Raw genomic sequence first — 16324 nt, 5'->3', positions numbered from 1 at the left:
AGGAGGTGGAGGTTGCAGTGAGCCGAGATTGCGCCATTGCACTCCAACCTGGGAGTGCAAGAGCAAAACTCCGTCTCGATAAATAAATAAATAAAATAGGAAAGAGAAGTTCATTCAATACTTACTGCTATCTTTTGTGAGATTGGGGAAGTGTTTCTATAGGGGAAAAGCTGATAAACATTATTTACGTATGAGGTTCCCGGGTCCTAAGAATGATATAATGAAATAATAGTCAGTTACTGAGCTCCTGTTACATACTAGGTACTATACTGATAATTTTACATACATTATTTAATTTGTGCAATCCAACAGCAAATGTTATTTCAATTTTGTTGGTGAAGAAATTAAAGTTTAGAAAGAGAGCACACAGCATTCTATCCTAGTGATGTGTGTTATTTTCTGTGAAAATTTTACCCCTCCCTCCAGGTCTTAAAGAAAGGTAGTGTCGTCTTGTAAACTTATATTTCACAAATATAAACTTGGATATGAGAAATTGGAGGGATATGAGAAATGCATTATTTTCTTTGGAGAAGAAAATACTAGCTAATATCTATTTCAATATTAAATTCAGTCATTAGTTTATACCATCTAAAGTATTTGTGTTAATATACTTACTGTTGTTTTTAAAAATCTTTTTCAAGCTGTAAAAAAGGGCTCCTATGACATGGTATCTACGCTGATCAAACACAACACTAGCCTAGACCAGCCCTGTGTCAAGCGATGGTCAGCAATGCATGAAGCCGCCAAGCAAGGCCGAAAAGATATCATAGCTCTGCTGCTAAAACATGGAGGCAATGTCCACCTGAAAGATGGATTTGGAGTCACACCCTTAGGCGTTGCTGCCGAGTTTGGTCACTGTGATGTGTTAGAACATCTAATCCACAAAGGTATGTGAAAAGGAGTTACAGTTTTCTGACTTTTGTCCTGCCTCTCAAGCTCTCCTTTTCGATATTCCTCACTCTTCCTTCCCTGAATGTAACTAGGGGAGATCCTCTTCCTCTCCTGAATGGAACTTGGCATCAGGCTTTCATACCTGATCCCTCAATAGATCCTGACTCTACAACTCAGCTAAGCCCTATACCTTGTGACCTACAAATCTACAAGCCCAGTCCTGATTGCTCTCTCTAGGGACAGTTCAATCTGCATATAGATGGCTCATCAGGGCCTCAGGCTTATCTGCTCCTAAACGGAATTCCTCCTGTTTTTCTACTTTTCTGGTGTGATAATTTCTCTCATCATGATCTCTAATTCCTCCATCATAGGCTTTCTTAAATCCAATCAGTTGCAAAGTCTTGTAGCGTTTCTCTTGTCGTCTCGTTACAATCTATCTGCCATCCTGGTCAGGTCCCTCAATCCTCCCTGGACCAGTGCAAATGCTTTCTAACCATTTTCTGGGTTTCTAGTCTCCCATCAGAGAATCATAGTAAATACTGCAACTTGGTTCCTCTCCCTCAAGGGCAGCTACCATAGTGTCAACTAGTCAAAAAAATAATCCCTATTACATAATCTCCAATTGTTTTACCACATTTATCCCTTACTGCTCCTATCTTGTATACTACACTCCAGTCAAAATACACAAGCAATATTCCCAAACGTATCTTGCATTCCTTCTCTCTGGGTTTGGGTCAGTTCTTTGCCTTCATTTCTTCAGCACAATTCAAAGTCAATCTCTTGAGACACCTCCCTAAATCCTTTCCTAATTCTTTACAACAGATTGTGACATTGCTGTCCTTTATACAACTACAGAACCATGAGTTAAGGAGACCTAACTCCTAAACTGGTTGAGCCATTATTCATGTGAGACCCTAGCCTTGTTCCTTAAATACCTGGCCCTCAGCGTCCTCATCTGCAAATGAATGCTAGCATCACATGATTCCCAGTGATTCTCTATGGGAAAAAGACTAATATTTTTGAGGTCTCCCACTATAGCCACATTTAATTATCAAATAAGCCATGTGAAGTAGGCTGTATTAATCTTTCACAGATGTGGAGTTGGAGGTGCATTGAAGTAAACGGCTTGTCCCCAGCTCTCACCATAAGCAGCAGAGCCTCTGTCCTCTACATCATGTCTCTTTGTCCTAATGTCACTGGAAAATCATACAGTTTGTGCTGTCTGATATTTTGTTTCATTTCCCCTCTAAGCTCCTTAGAGTAGTCACACTCATTCATCTTAGGGTCACACACACTGATTGCACATAGAGGGCAATAAAGTATTTGTTAATACTTTATTAACTCTAAGTATTTGCTAAGTGAAAATAGAGTAGGCCGGGTACCATGGTTCATGCCTGTAATCCCAGCACTTCAGGAGGCAGAGGTGGATAGACCACTTGAGGCCTGGAGTTGGAGACCACCCTGGCCAACATGGTGAAACCCTGTGGTGGCACATGCCTGTAATCCCAGCTACTCAGGAGACTGAGGCAGGAGAACTGCTTAAACCTGGGAGGCAGAGGCTGCAGTGAGCTGATTATACCACCACACTCCAGCCTAGTCGACAGAGTGAGACTCTGTCTCAAAATAAAACAAAACAAAACCCAAAAAGCTATTGCCTTTCAATTAAAAAGTCTAATGAGCCTTTTTTGGAAGAATTTACCCATCATAAAAATTGATTTCATTTCTCTCATGTTTTTTGGCCTAAAAATTTTTTAATAAAACGAAGCATGCTGCATGCATGAGTGTTGATTGAAAATATAGAAAACATGGAGGTCTTAATTCCATACTTTTTAAGTCCTAACCAGAAAGGAACTCAAGAGGTTGTTTTTTAGGGGATTGTTTAAACAATACCATCCAGTTATGATTATGCCACATGTTTTCTTCTGCCAGGTGGTGATGTGCTTGCTCTGGCAGATGATGGGGCGTCGGTGCTGTTTGAGGCAGCAGGAGGTGGCAATCCTGACTGCATTTCCCTCCTGCTGGAATATGGAGGAAGTGGAAATGTACCTAACCGAGCAGGGCATCTTCCTATACACCGAGCTGCCTATGAGGGGCATTATCTGTGAGTGATAAATTATAGAGTTATTGAGTTAAAAACGCAAATTTGTATATTCAGTACAATCACAAGTCTATATATAATACCCTTCAAAATCCAAAGAGCAGGAGGTGAAATCTTCACATTTTAATGCTTCATCTTTAGCTGCTTAGAACTTTTTTGATATTCCTGTAATTCCAAAAAATGAATTTATAGTACTTTATAATGGAAAGAAATTTTCTTTTAGAAGGAATTAAGGCATAAGTGAGAATTCTGCACAAGCCACCCAAGAATGCCTTTCTGTTTACAAATGTATTTAACAAAAGGCTACAGTTTCTAAAAATTTTGTCCTTGACAAAGGATTACAATTTGTAACAATAGTGTCAGTGTTATTCCAATTATTTCTTAATATCTCCAGGATATTATAGTATAATGTCAAATATATTCTTGAATAGAAAAGTTCCATTGTAAGTTTAGAATTCTTTATTCCATACAAATGGTTGAATAGATTCTTAAATCACAAAATGTGCATAATTAACACATTGGTAGAAGTCTAGATCACTATATTAAATTACCCACCATGAGAAGATGGTTTTAGGCAATTAAATATATTTCATAGGCTCAAAAACTTTGAAGTAATTGGGCTTTATAGTTTTCAGTGGGCCACTGGCTAAGTGGCCAGTGATGCGTAATTGATGCTAAGTGACATGTTGTTAGAGTTTACCTGGATTTACTCCCAGTGTTCATAAATTTGCACAGTAGGCACAAGAGATCAAGTTATCCTTGCCTGTGGCTCTCATACATGTCTAGCTGGTTAGTCAAGTGTGAAATTCACAACCATATCACATGTACTTAGAAATATAAACCATAGTTGGTTATCTCAACTGGACTGATGCAAGGTTGATGAAATACTAAAGACTCTTCTTTTGGCTAATAATTCAATTGCAAGTTATATGGAAGCAGACAATGTACAAGGTCAATATTAAAAAATAGATTGCGCAGGAATCAGTGAAAGGGGAATAATTCATGAGAATTCGAAAAGGCCCAAATTCTCATCCTTGCTCTACCTCTAACTGTGTGACCTTGGGCAATCATTTTGCCTCTCCAGACTTTAGATTATTCTTCTGTTAAATGAAGCAGCTGGACTAAATGACATCCAGGGTCACTTCCTATGACCCTGTGATCCTAATGGTCAAGATTACAAAGCACTCCTCTATGGCATTAGAAAAGCTTACTTTTCTTCTATATTTTTAAAAATAGTATTGGTTGCCTGGAAATATTATATTGTTCAGAGGAGAACTGGAAGAGGGTGAGGGTTCCTGAGGAACCACAATTCTAGGACAAAACATATAAGATGCAGTGTGTTTCCCAACAACATTTAGAACAGAAAGCTAAATCAAAACTGAGCTAAATTACACTAAGCTAAATAGTTGTACCTCAGTAGACAGAAGTTAAATGTTTCAGCATAAGGTTATCTAGAGAAAATAAGGGAAACTGTACAATTTGCATTCACTTACCTAACAAGAACAGTTTATTTAATTTCTTGATTTTCTTTATGGTACGTAGATACTTGACTTTTTTCTTGTAGTGCACTGAAATATCTTATCCCGGTAACATCTAAAAATGCAATTCGGAAAAGTGGGCTAACACCAATTCACTCAGCGGCAGATGGACAAAATGCACAGTGTCTAGAACTGCTCATTGAAAATGGCTTTGATGTCAATACCCTACTTGCCAACCACATTTCCCAGAGCTATGACGATGAGAGGAAGACTGCGCTGTATTTTGCCGTTTCTAATAATGACGTTCATTGCACAGAAGTCCTTCTGGCTGCAGGTGCAGACCCAAACTTAGATCCCCTCAACTGTCTACTTGTGGCAGTGAGGGCCAAAAATTATGAAATTGTCCGGCTGCTTCTCTCCCATGGAGCTAATGTCAATTGTTACTTTATGCATGTGAATGACACTCGTTTCCCCAGTGTCATTCAGTATGCCCTAAACGACGAGGTAATGCTGAGGCTATTGCTGAATAATGGCTATCAAGTGGAGATGTGCTTTGACTGCATGCATGGTGACATCTTTGGAAATTCATTTGTGTGGTCAGAGATAGAGGAAGAGGTGCTGCCAGGATGGACATCTTGTGTAATAAAAGATAACCCGGTGAGTTATGCCTTATCTGCTTTATATTGGGTCATCAAGCTAATTTAGTACACATTCATTCATTTAGGAATGTTACAAGAAAGAAAATAAATTCTAATTTTTCTATTTTTCTTCAATTTTTGTTTGCAACGATATGTGATATAAGCATAAATCTAGAATCTAGCCCCTCTGCCCCCCTCAAAAAGATGTTCATTTTTTCTTGACTTGAAAACTGAATGTAAAAGAATGTGAAATGTATGCAATTAGTCACTTCTGCCTGTTTAGTGGAATATTCGGGCCCCAGATGGAAAGAAGCATGATTCCTCCATGCTTTGCTAACTACAGTCACATCAGAGCGAGGCAAGTCTTCAGGGCTGATGGTTTCACAAAAAGAAGCAAACAATTTATTTTTAATTTTTGTTCATTACAAGGAGGGATCTTTTATTTTCTGTAATAAGACAAAGAATAATGTTTTCATAACACAATTAAGTGTTTATGTACATGGCATATTAAAAATACTACTAAATTAAATTTTATCAATTCTCTCAGTTCTGTGAGTTTATTACAGTTCCTTGGATGAAGCACTTGGTAGGCAGAGTTACTCGAGTACTAATAGATTACATGGACTATGTTCCTCTGTGTGCTAAACTGAAGTCTGCACTAGAAGTACAGAGAGAATGGCCAGAAATCCGTCAAATACTAGGTAAAAACCAGAAGTTTTGCCTACAGTTTTTAAATTAAGAACATATATGGGGGAAGTTCTTAATGTCTTCTTTGATATTTTTTCTATGCTACTCTACTACATTTCCAGAATTATCTGGGTTTTAAAATCATCCTTAACACTTCCTCTGTGGTAAGATACATATTTTCATTTTTCTTTATATTTTCCAACTTTGTAATTGTATAATGAGTAACAAAATAGCTATATTAACATTCTGATTACAATTCATTTTTAAAATTAACTTCCATAATATCACACAATATGTAGACTGCAAGCTCCATGTGGGTAGGGATCTGCTTTGTTTCTCGTTATATTCGCAAGGCTTAGCATAAGGCCTAGTAAGTACAGTTCAATAAATAGGGAGTAAATGAATGAATGAAAAGGATTAGAATTACTCTTTTTGACCTGCTTTCTCTGAGGTCTTTATTGACAAAACCTTACCATCAAAGGTTAGTATTTATAGACAGCCCATTTTTTCTTTTCTAGGTGAAAGTTTATCATGAAAATGAATCATACAAGTTTCAATGAAAGCACATTTTAAAATAATTCAAATACAAATAGAAACCAGAAAAATATCATAGATTTGAGATGGTTTCACTTACAAAATAAGAGTTTGGAAAACTAAACTTTCAAAACCTAGTTGGATATCAATTTCATAAAGCCTAAAGAATTACAGAACTTTATATTACATTTAAATCATTTGACATTCTTAATATACCTGAATCAGACTTTCTGTGGAATTAGTTCTATAACAGAAGAGACTCTGAGGCAACTAAAACAGGAAACTTGGAGAATCTGATGAGTAATATAGTATTGTTAGCCTAGAAATTGAGCTCTGGGGTCAGATAGACCTAGAATGAGATGAAATTCTGGCCTTGCCTAGAAGTAGGATTGCAGATTATAAAGCACAGTGTAATTCAGGACTGATGTTTTCATGAAAAAGAGCAACAATTTATTGTTACAATTTTTGTTTTTTTAAGTGAAGGAGGATTTTTTTATTTCCTATAAAAAGACCAAGATAGCCATTCTAGTTGTGTGACTTTGAGCAAATTACTTATTCTTTTTATGTCTAGGTTTTCCCATTGCAAAGTAGATGTAGGATAGTATTAACCTTATAAGGTTGTTGTGAGACTATAAAGAAATAATGCATATGAGGTGCTTAGTGTCTAGAACATTTAAATTACATAATAAATTTGGTTTTAAAACTAAAGTATTAACATTTTTATGTTTTTATTGCATGGTAAGTTTATGTGAGATATCTGAAATGTATATGTAAAGTGTGCTACAAAATATTGTAGAGTTATATAGTATCATGCCTATTTTTTACAAAGAAAAAGCTAAGGCTAAAAGAGATGACAAAATAGTATAGACCCTATGCATTCTTGAAAACCACCTCTCAAATTTCCCTTCCTGAACTTAAAGCCTGCATTGAGAGCAAAATCAAAAATTGATCAGGACAGAAACAAGAAAGGAACCACAAAAAAGAGGGGGTGGCAAACAGAGCCAAGAAACCTCGGAAATCTAAGCATCATATTTTGGGTCATTGCAAGAAAATACTAGAGAAAGAAGCTCTGTAAAGTTAGAAGAGCTATCTGGAACCAAGCATCCTTCTAAAAATTCAAGAAAACTATATGCAAACAAAAATGAGCAACAGAAAATATCACAGTCAAATCCCATAATAGTAAGAAAAAAATAGAACAGAATAATATCCCCACAAACAATGAATACGTAACAGAAAAATTACACTGTCAGAACAATCAAAATTCAAACCTCTATTTCAAAATAAGCCAAAAAGCATGAGGAAAATAATATAAGATATGGAAGAATAACATGAGTCAAAAATTTGAAAAATTCAGAAACCAGATAACAACTGAGGAAAGAATTAGGAATAAAAATTAGAAAAAAATTAATTTCAAATGTGAAGACTGAACAACTGGCAACACAGTTGACAATACGTTGAGAGACAGAAAAGAGGCTATGGAAGAAAATTTTTAAATCAAATATAAATGAAGAAATAGATAAAAGCATTTTTAAGTATATATATTTGTTCATTTCAATAGGTTTTGGGGAAACAGGTGGTGTTTGGTTATATGGATAAGTTGTTTGGTGGTGATTTCTGAGATTCTGGTGCACCCATCACCTAAGCAATGTACACTGTAGCCAATGTGGACTCTTTTATACCTGGCCCATCTTCCACCCAAGCCCTCAAAGTCCATTGTATTATTCTTATGCCTTTGCATCCCTGTAGCTTAGATTTAAAAAAAAATTTGAAAGTTAAAAACATTGAAAACACACAATGAATAGTCAATATATGGATAATAGGACTCCTTGAAAAGGAAAACCAAATCAAGGGAACATAGCAAATACAAAAACTTAGCCTTCAAGAAAAACCTTCTCTAATAAAAAAGAAAGATTTGAAACTATAATGTACAAAATACTATATCCTTTGGGCATGTAGACAAGAAGAATAGGTGACATATAAGAGGAAAAATGGATTATTATTAAGCTTTTTATCAACAATACTTCATGCCAAAAGAAAATGGAGTAACATATTTAAGGATCTCCACGGAAGGAAAACGTGAGCTACGGATGCTTACGTGGCAAAATTGACTTCCAATGATCAATGCAGACAAACTGCTGTCAGCATGCAAGAACTCAGGAAATATTGTTCCTCTTACTGACGTCTGAAGGGTCCACTAAAAAATGACCTTTAGACAACCCAAAATGTTTAGAGAGGTATCAATGTGAGGACTAGTATTAACAAGACTAGCATTAATCAGAATGCCAAGACTAAGTGAGAGTTAAAAGGGAGGAGATGCAATATGTAATGGTTATATGCTCTGATGAAATAGATAACAGCACAATTATTTATTTTTAAATATGAGTAAACAGATAATATTTAATAAATTAAAACACATATTTTAAAATATCTTAAAATATTGATGGTGATATATTAATATTGTGCTGAGAATGATATATTCAGTAAATGAGTTATTAAGGAATATTTCCATTCCATTATTCCTTGTATCCTTGAAGCCAAGGATTGCCAGTGTGGCAGAAAAAAAAAAATACAAATGTAATAGAGAAGAGATTAAAGAAAAATCCTGTAGTCCTGAATTTGAATTAGAAATAACAATATAAACTCATAAGCTGTTTTATCTTGAAAGTGTGTGTGTGTACATGTGGACTGTGCTGTGTGTGTGTGTGTGTGTGTGTGTGTGTGTGTTTGTGTGTCTGTTTACAGATGAGGCTTAGGAATAATGATAAACCCAGTAGTAATGAGCATTCCTACGTCACAGATTTTGGTCTGGAAATGCCATTTCCTACAAAAGAAACCAGGGTTTTTGCTGGAGGTTGTTTTGTTTTGTTTTTGAGAAATGGATGATTGCATCTGGAGAAGGAAATGAACAAGATGAACCTGGAACATCTGGTCATACCAGAAAGCAAAGAAACTCTTAAAAACTACATAATTCATGACAAAAGAATTCAGGGGCCAACTTGAAGAGGTTCCAACTGGCCAAAGATGGGACAATTTAAGTTTCAAAAAGGGTAATTATTTCAATGAATTGAAACCTATCTTTAAACATACGACTTGTGGGGTTTTTTTTTCTTTTTTTCTTTCTTATTCCTTCAACTTGTATTTTAAGTTCAAGGGTACAGATGCAGAACGTGCAGGTTTGTGACACAGGTAAACATGTACCATGGTAATTTGCTGCACAGATCATCCCATCACCTTGGTATTAAGTCCAGCATCCATTAGTTATTCTTCCAGATGCTCAAACTCCCCCCAGTCCCAACAGGCCCCACTGTGTGTTGTTCCCCTCCATGTGTTCATGTGTCATCATTCAGTTCCCACTTGTAAGTGAGAACATTCGGTGTTTGGTTTTCTGTTCCTGCACTAGTTTGCTGAGGAAATGGTTTCCAACTCCATCCGTGTCCCTGCAAAGGACGTATCTCAATCCTTTTTATAGCTGCACAGTATTCCATCATGTATATGAACCAATTTGTTTTTATCCAATCTATCATTGATGGGTATTTAGGTTGTTGATTCCATGTCTTTGCTATTGTTAATAATGCTTCAATGAAAATACATGTGCATGTATCTTTATAGTAGAATTATTTATTAAATATACAATTTTTTAAAAAACTGATCAGCTTCATAAGATAATAGAAGATCAACTCATTATCTTAAAAATTGATAAAAAAAGAGGTAAGCATTTATTCTGCTTTACATATATATGTATATAAAATATATGCATATATATACATATATGCATATATGTGTGTGTGTGTGTGTATATATATATATATATAAAATCTGTGACATTATTAACTAAAGAGTAAATGAACAATAGCATCCCTTTATAAAAGTATTCTAAAAATGAAAAAGATATTATATCACCAATTTATTGCCCCCAATAAATTAATAGATGTAGTCAATGCGCATCAACAGCTGCTAATATGTAGCCCCCAAAGAATGAACCCAGAATCAGCTTTGTTTTGCCAAAGAGATCAGACCCGAGCCTGATCAAGTCTCTGGACCAAGTTATCAGTTTGCAAGAAATACAGAAGACAGTGGGACATGGAACTGCACCATGAAAATGCAATCAGCAGAGTTCAGGCTGTGGGAAACTACAGGGCATTTGGGTTCTTCAAAGATTAATTCAAAAGACAAGAGGGGGATGGAGAGAATAACCTGCAGATTTTTAGAAACTTAAAGGAAATAGCAAAAATTTAAAAAATATATTGTCAATACTATAGTGCAGGGATAGTGAACTTACATGATGAAACTCTGAAGAAACTGATTACAAGTCAGAATAGTAGTTATTTATGGTAGGGGAAAGAAAGAAAGATAGAAGAATTATAGAGGAATTTCTTGGTTGTCTGACAAAGTTCTATGTCCTATAGACCTAGGAGGTGATTAAAGATGTTCAGCTAACAATTACTTATATAACATGAAACTATACATATGTACTTTATTTTGCAATAAAGAGTAAACTCTAAAAAAACCTTATTTTTTAGCTTGGTGACTGCAAGGGGGAGAAAAACGCTGAGGCTTAGATAAATTAATTTCTCAAAGTAATAGATATAGAAAACAACAAAGTGAAGATTTGAACCCTTGTTTGTCTTACTTGAAAAAACACAGACTCTAATACCATTGTACTTCCTGTCATAGAATAGATTTTGCTTCTAAGGGGAAATTAATTGCTCACTTTTTTTTTTTTTTGCAAAATAATTACCAATTCTGATGACTTTGGAAAGACACTTCAAGTAAGAATAATGCCAGGAAGTTTTATTTATTTATTTATTTATTTTTTAATTTTTTGATTGTTTCTGGCATACATTATTGCAACTAGGGCAGAAGCCAGTTGATTGCTATGAGTGTGATTAACCACTGGATGTCAGGAGTCCTCCAGCTATCTATAAGGCAGCATATTTGTTAGGAAAAAAAATTGCATTTTTTTAGGTGGATTTTTTTTTTCTCCTTATTTTGGTAATAATGTTGCATCAATAATTTTTGAGAACATTGTTTTTAATTTAAAAAAGATAAATTATTGATATCATCAAATGTAATATGGATGTGATCATGTTTATTATTGCACTGAATGATAGTTAATATTTATTGAATGGTTACAATGTACCAGGCACTTTTCTAATACTTTACATGATTTGTTTAATCTTCAAACAACCGTATGAGATAAATACTGTTGTTATCCTTATTTCACAGATGAGAATACTAAACTCGCAGACATTAAGCGATTTGCCCAAGGTCACACAAAATGAGAGGCAGAGCTAGTTTAGTCCAAGCTGATGTGGCCCAGAGCCACATCTAAGCCTGAATGCTATGCTGCTCCTTCATTTGTTCATATTGCTGCTATAAAATATCAATCTTGCAATTATAATATAGACAAAGTAAGAATTGAAAATATCATCAGATATTTAAATAATTTTAGTATATTTTTGAGAATATACAAGGTTTAAGTATCAGACTCTGGAAACAAACTCCAGGCTGGATTATTCATGATAAATGGAATCATCTGCATCAATGTTTCATGGATAATTATTTATCAGACAGATTGGTAGGAGAAAGAAAGTAAAGAAATATACAATACTTAGCTCTAAAAAAATAAAGAAGAGATGTGGGCATTTGCTTTCTTAAGTCCATGTATTCATTCCACAAATTCTAGTTGAATACCTACTATGAGCCAGGCTCCCTTCCTGGCAGAGACGCCGACTAAATTTCTGTCCTCATGGAGCTTACATTCTAAAGGAGTAGACTGGAATATTCAATTACAATTTGAATTTCTCTTAAAATCACCAGTTGCTAAAGTGTGCATGCATGTTTTTCAGAATACACTATTCATGTTATTTTGAAATAGTCATATCTTAGAGGTCAATCCACTATTTTTAAAAAAAAATTTGCTTATTTTCCCCATATCTTTTAGAGAATCCTTGTTCATTGAAGCATTTGTGTCGGTTAAAAATTCGAAGACTTATGGGACTCCAGAGACTCTGCCAGCCAGCCTCAATGGAGAAGCTTCCTCTACCACCAGCTATTCAAAGATACATATTATTTAAAGAGTATGATCTCTATGGACAAGAGCTAAAGTTGCCATAATATTTTAAAATGTGATTTTAAAAAATATTTTGAAATGTGATTCCCTCAGATAATTTCTTGGAACCATTTTACATCCTTAATTGTAAAGTGTATTTAAATTTGTTGACAATTTTATAGGTGGATCATGTGTTCTTATGGGGAACACCATGATCTTTGTCTTTAAAGACATTTACATTTTTTAAAGATAGTATTTTCAACTTAGATTTGTATCTTTGTCTTCAGACTCTCCCTATCAAGTGGCTCCTGCAATAACCACAATCAAGTCTCTATGACAGATAACCACTTTCTCAAACCCACATCTCCTTCCAGTCGCTGACCTGATTCTCCTGTCTTTCATGGTCCTACTGTGTAAAAGACCTCCTCCTGCCTTAAGTTCACACATTGTGATCTGGCATCTGCCCCTATACTGCTTTTCTCAAGGTCCCTGACAATCTCTTTGTTGCTAAATCCAGTGAACATTCTTCAGTCCCTCTTCCAGTTGATTCCTGCAGCATCCGACATTGTTGCCTGTTTCCTCCCTGAAATGATACCTCTTTCCCTGTTTCTTACAAAACCTTGATCTCTTGGGTGTCCTCTCATCTTCCTGGACGCTCTGTCTCTGGCTTTTTTCTGCCTAGCACATCTCTAGCGAATCTTTTAGTCTCATATCTTAAGCCCTTTTTGCTTTTGCTTTGTTCTTTATGTTTTGTATCCTAAACCTCTTTGCTTTGTTCTCTGGGAAGTTTTATCCACATCCATGGTCTTAATCATTTTGCTAGAGACTACAAAATTTCTATCCAAAACTCAGCCCTTTCTCTCATGTGCTTCCGACCTATGTAGACAATTGGCCTAATGAACATTTGAACACAAAGACAGACATGTCCCCAGATGAACTCACTACCTTACTCCACAAAAAAAAAAGAAAAAAAAAAAAAAGGTATTTCTCCTTCATTCTCTAGCTCAATAGTTAGTACAATGCTCAATTCAGTTTCTGAAGAAAAAAGGCTGGACATCAGACTTCACCATCCCATTTCCTCACCCAATAAGACAAATCACCAAATCCTATTAAGTTCATCTCCTGAAGTCATCCTCCACTCACACTCAGCCCTCCCGCCCCCTGATTTGGCCATAAGTCTATTACCTTCTTTTTCCTGGGTTAATACAATGCTGCTTATCTGACTCCCCTGCCTCTGACTTGCCCTGTCCCAAACACTGCCTACATACAGCCTCTCAGAATAGTCTTTTACAAATATAATAGAGTTTCACTTCTCTGCTTAAGATCATTCCCATTGCTCTTAGGTTAGAGTCCAAAGTTCTTACTTGAACTTTCATAATCTAACTCCTGCCTTTTTCTTTAGTGTCATCTCTGGATGTCTCCCTTTCCTCCCTTCCCTTGAACCTTCTAGAATTTTATTTCTTAAAAGTGATTCCCAAACTTTAAGGTGTCATGTACCAATAGGTTTTGTTGTGTTAATTTTTTAAAAAGACTGTTTAAAATATACCATCTACTATCACCATCATTTCATAAAAGAGGGTCATTTTAATGGCAGAAAATAAGATGGTTATAAATTCAGTTATTCAAGTTGAATGACTTTTGCTTCAACTTGAAGACCTCACACTGTTCTCATTTCCCCACTGATGAGTGAGAATTTCACTGTGGGCCATCAAATATCTGAGGACCTTTGTATGGGGAATCACTGCTGCAGAATAGACCATGCTTTCTTTGAACCTCAGGGTCTTTGTTTTTCCTTCTCTCACCCGGAACTCTCTTTCCACTTTTCTGCACCCTTTCACCTGATCAACTCCCACTTACTCCATAGATCTGAGCTGAGATGTAGCTTCCTCTAGGATGGGAAGCCCCAGCACAGAACTTGTCATGCTATATTATAGGCGCCTGTGTTCCCTGCTGTCTTCCCACTAGACTGTAAGCTCTACGATGCCAGGTTCTGTGTTTGTCTTGTTTTCCAGTGCTTTCTCAGGGCCAAACACATTCCCTAGAGCACAGAGTTCAATAAATATTTGTTGAAATATGTTGAATAAGTGACAAAAATAATCAGTGACCTCATGGTGAAATAATAGCTTTAAATTTCTGAGTGAGTTATGTCATCTTGATAATGTAATTATTTATGTTATTATTTTTAGATTTTAATAGTGTATTTTTCTTATATTTATTTTTATCTTATTACTGTATTCTTTCAACAGTAATATCTCACTGCTCTGTAAAGTTTTCAAGTTATATTTAGCTGTAGTTACCTTTGAAAGATAAATAGGTATGAAAAAAACCCTGTAAAATTAGGGCTATAATTTAATTTCTTATATTCCCTAGAGGATATGTTTTATACATAAGTTAAACTGTAATATGTTTATCTTTAATTGTAACATTCTGTATAAAGGATTTTATGATTCTTGTGTTGCACTATTAGATGTGGTTAAAATTGTCATCTAAATATATTGTTCTAATAAATAAAAAATCATATTGTGGTTATAAGACTGCTTTATGATACTTCATATATTAGACTTTTGCTTACTAAAGCTTTGACATTTTCTTTGATATATGTTTATGTAGATAATATTCAAGAAATACTTCGATATAAAGATATGAATTAACTGCACATGCTATGGGTTTTTAAAAGCGTTTTTTTTGGCATTTGTAAAGCAAGAGAAAAATATATCTTATGAAAAAGAAGCAATTGCTGTATCTAAATCAAATTTGGTCTTTTACTCACCACATTTTGGGCTTTTCTAGCAGTGTTTTTGTTTTTGAGATGGCTGGATGGAAAAAGGAATTAATTTCCATCTCATGAGGACTCTGTTTCTTCTAGAGTATGTCACTCTATCCGGGAAAGGGAACAGCTGCTCCTTCCCAGTCAGCACTGGGAGAAGCCAAACATTCTACAGTGGAGCCTGTCTAACCACTGTGGAATCAACATGGCAGAGTCTGGATGTCATCTTCCCCCATGCTGCCAAGATGTCTGTGCCTGTTTTAGTCCCTGTGGATTTTGTTTCGTATCACACAGAGAGTCTGGGTGGAAAAAAGCAGATCTGAACTCTCATTAAGTGTGTTTTGTTTATTTTTCCATAGGCCATCATTAAATAGGATCTCCATTTCCAGCTAAAGATAATTTTAAGAAGGACACTGAAACCAGGTGCCTCCTGAAGAATATGGTTTAATCATTTTAACTAGTCACAGAACATGTTTCCTGGTATTAGGATGTCAATACAGAAGATATGAAAATGATTATATCAATGTGCAGCAAATATTCATAGGCAACACCACCTTTAACGCAGGCTTTTGAACAACCAGAGCCTATGGGTCAGATAGCATGGAAACTCTAACAAGGTGGAGGATCTTATGACCCAGAGAACATACATAGCCTTTCTATTGTCATTGACCTTTTACCAGAAATAACTAAGCAAATTTTGGTTTCAAGTCGCATACTCTTATGTATATAACCACCTTCCAGTCAGAAATTACTTAGGAATATAAAAATTATAAGCTGCTTCAGCAACATGAACGCAGCTGGAGGCCATAACCCTACAAGAATTAATGCAGGAATAGAAACCAACTACCACATGTTCTTACCTATAAGTGGAAGCTAAACATTGAGTATACATGGGCATAAAGATGGGAACAATCGATACTGTGGACGACTAGAGGGAGAAGGGAGGAGGGCAGAAGTGGGGGAGGAGGGAGTAGCAAGGAGGAGGGAGGATGGGGGGAGAGGAAGAGGGCAAGGGGGGGAAAAGGGAGAAAGGGGGAGGGGTGGGAATAGGGCAGAATGGGGAAGGGAGAGGAGGTGAAGGGCAGAAGTGGGGAGGAGGAGGGCAGAAGTGTGGGGGAAGGGGAGGACAGAAGTGGGGAGGGGTTGAAAAACTACCTAATGGGAACTATGCTTACTACT

At 35.8% G+C, this 16324-nt stretch overlaps 1 protein-coding gene across 10 annotated transcripts in view; it reads left to right on the top strand.

Annotated features, from left to right (window-relative positions):
• The window catches only part of ASB15 (ankyrin repeat and SOCS box containing 15), a 37577-nt gene extending 21531 nt beyond the window's left edge, over nucleotides 1-16046 (top strand). For 5 of the 10 annotated variants that reach the window (XM_032276112.1, XM_032276115.1, XM_032276111.1 and 2 more), the window contains 5 exons: nucleotides 642-887; nucleotides 2821-2992; nucleotides 4554-5124; nucleotides 5653-5806; nucleotides 12271-14907. In XM_032276112.1, coding sequence (XP_032132003.1) covers nucleotides 642-887; nucleotides 2821-2992; nucleotides 4554-5124; nucleotides 5653-5806; nucleotides 12271-12443 — 1316 coding nt within the window. In that variant the 3' untranslated portion in view covers nucleotides 12444-14907. Of the gene's footprint in view, nucleotides 1-641; nucleotides 888-2820; nucleotides 2993-4553; nucleotides 5125-5652; nucleotides 5807-9199; nucleotides 9374-12270; nucleotides 14908-15504 lie in introns of those variants that run through there. The other 5 variants (XR_004268295.1, XR_004268296.1, XM_032276116.1 and 2 more) reach the window with 5 other exon arrangements.
• The last annotated feature ends 278 nt before the right edge of the window (nucleotides 16047-16324 follow it).

The sequence above is a fragment of the Sapajus apella genome, unplaced genomic scaffold (assembly GCF_009761245.1).
Source record: "Sapajus apella isolate SASKATOON/1434 unplaced genomic scaffold, GSC_monkey_1.0 scaffold7, whole genome shotgun sequence".
Classification (NCBI taxonomy): domain Eukaryota; kingdom Metazoa; phylum Chordata; class Mammalia; order Primates; family Cebidae; genus Sapajus; species Sapajus apella.
The sequence above is the reverse complement of the archived record's forward strand: the minus strand, read 5'-3'. Positions and strand labels throughout refer to the sequence as shown.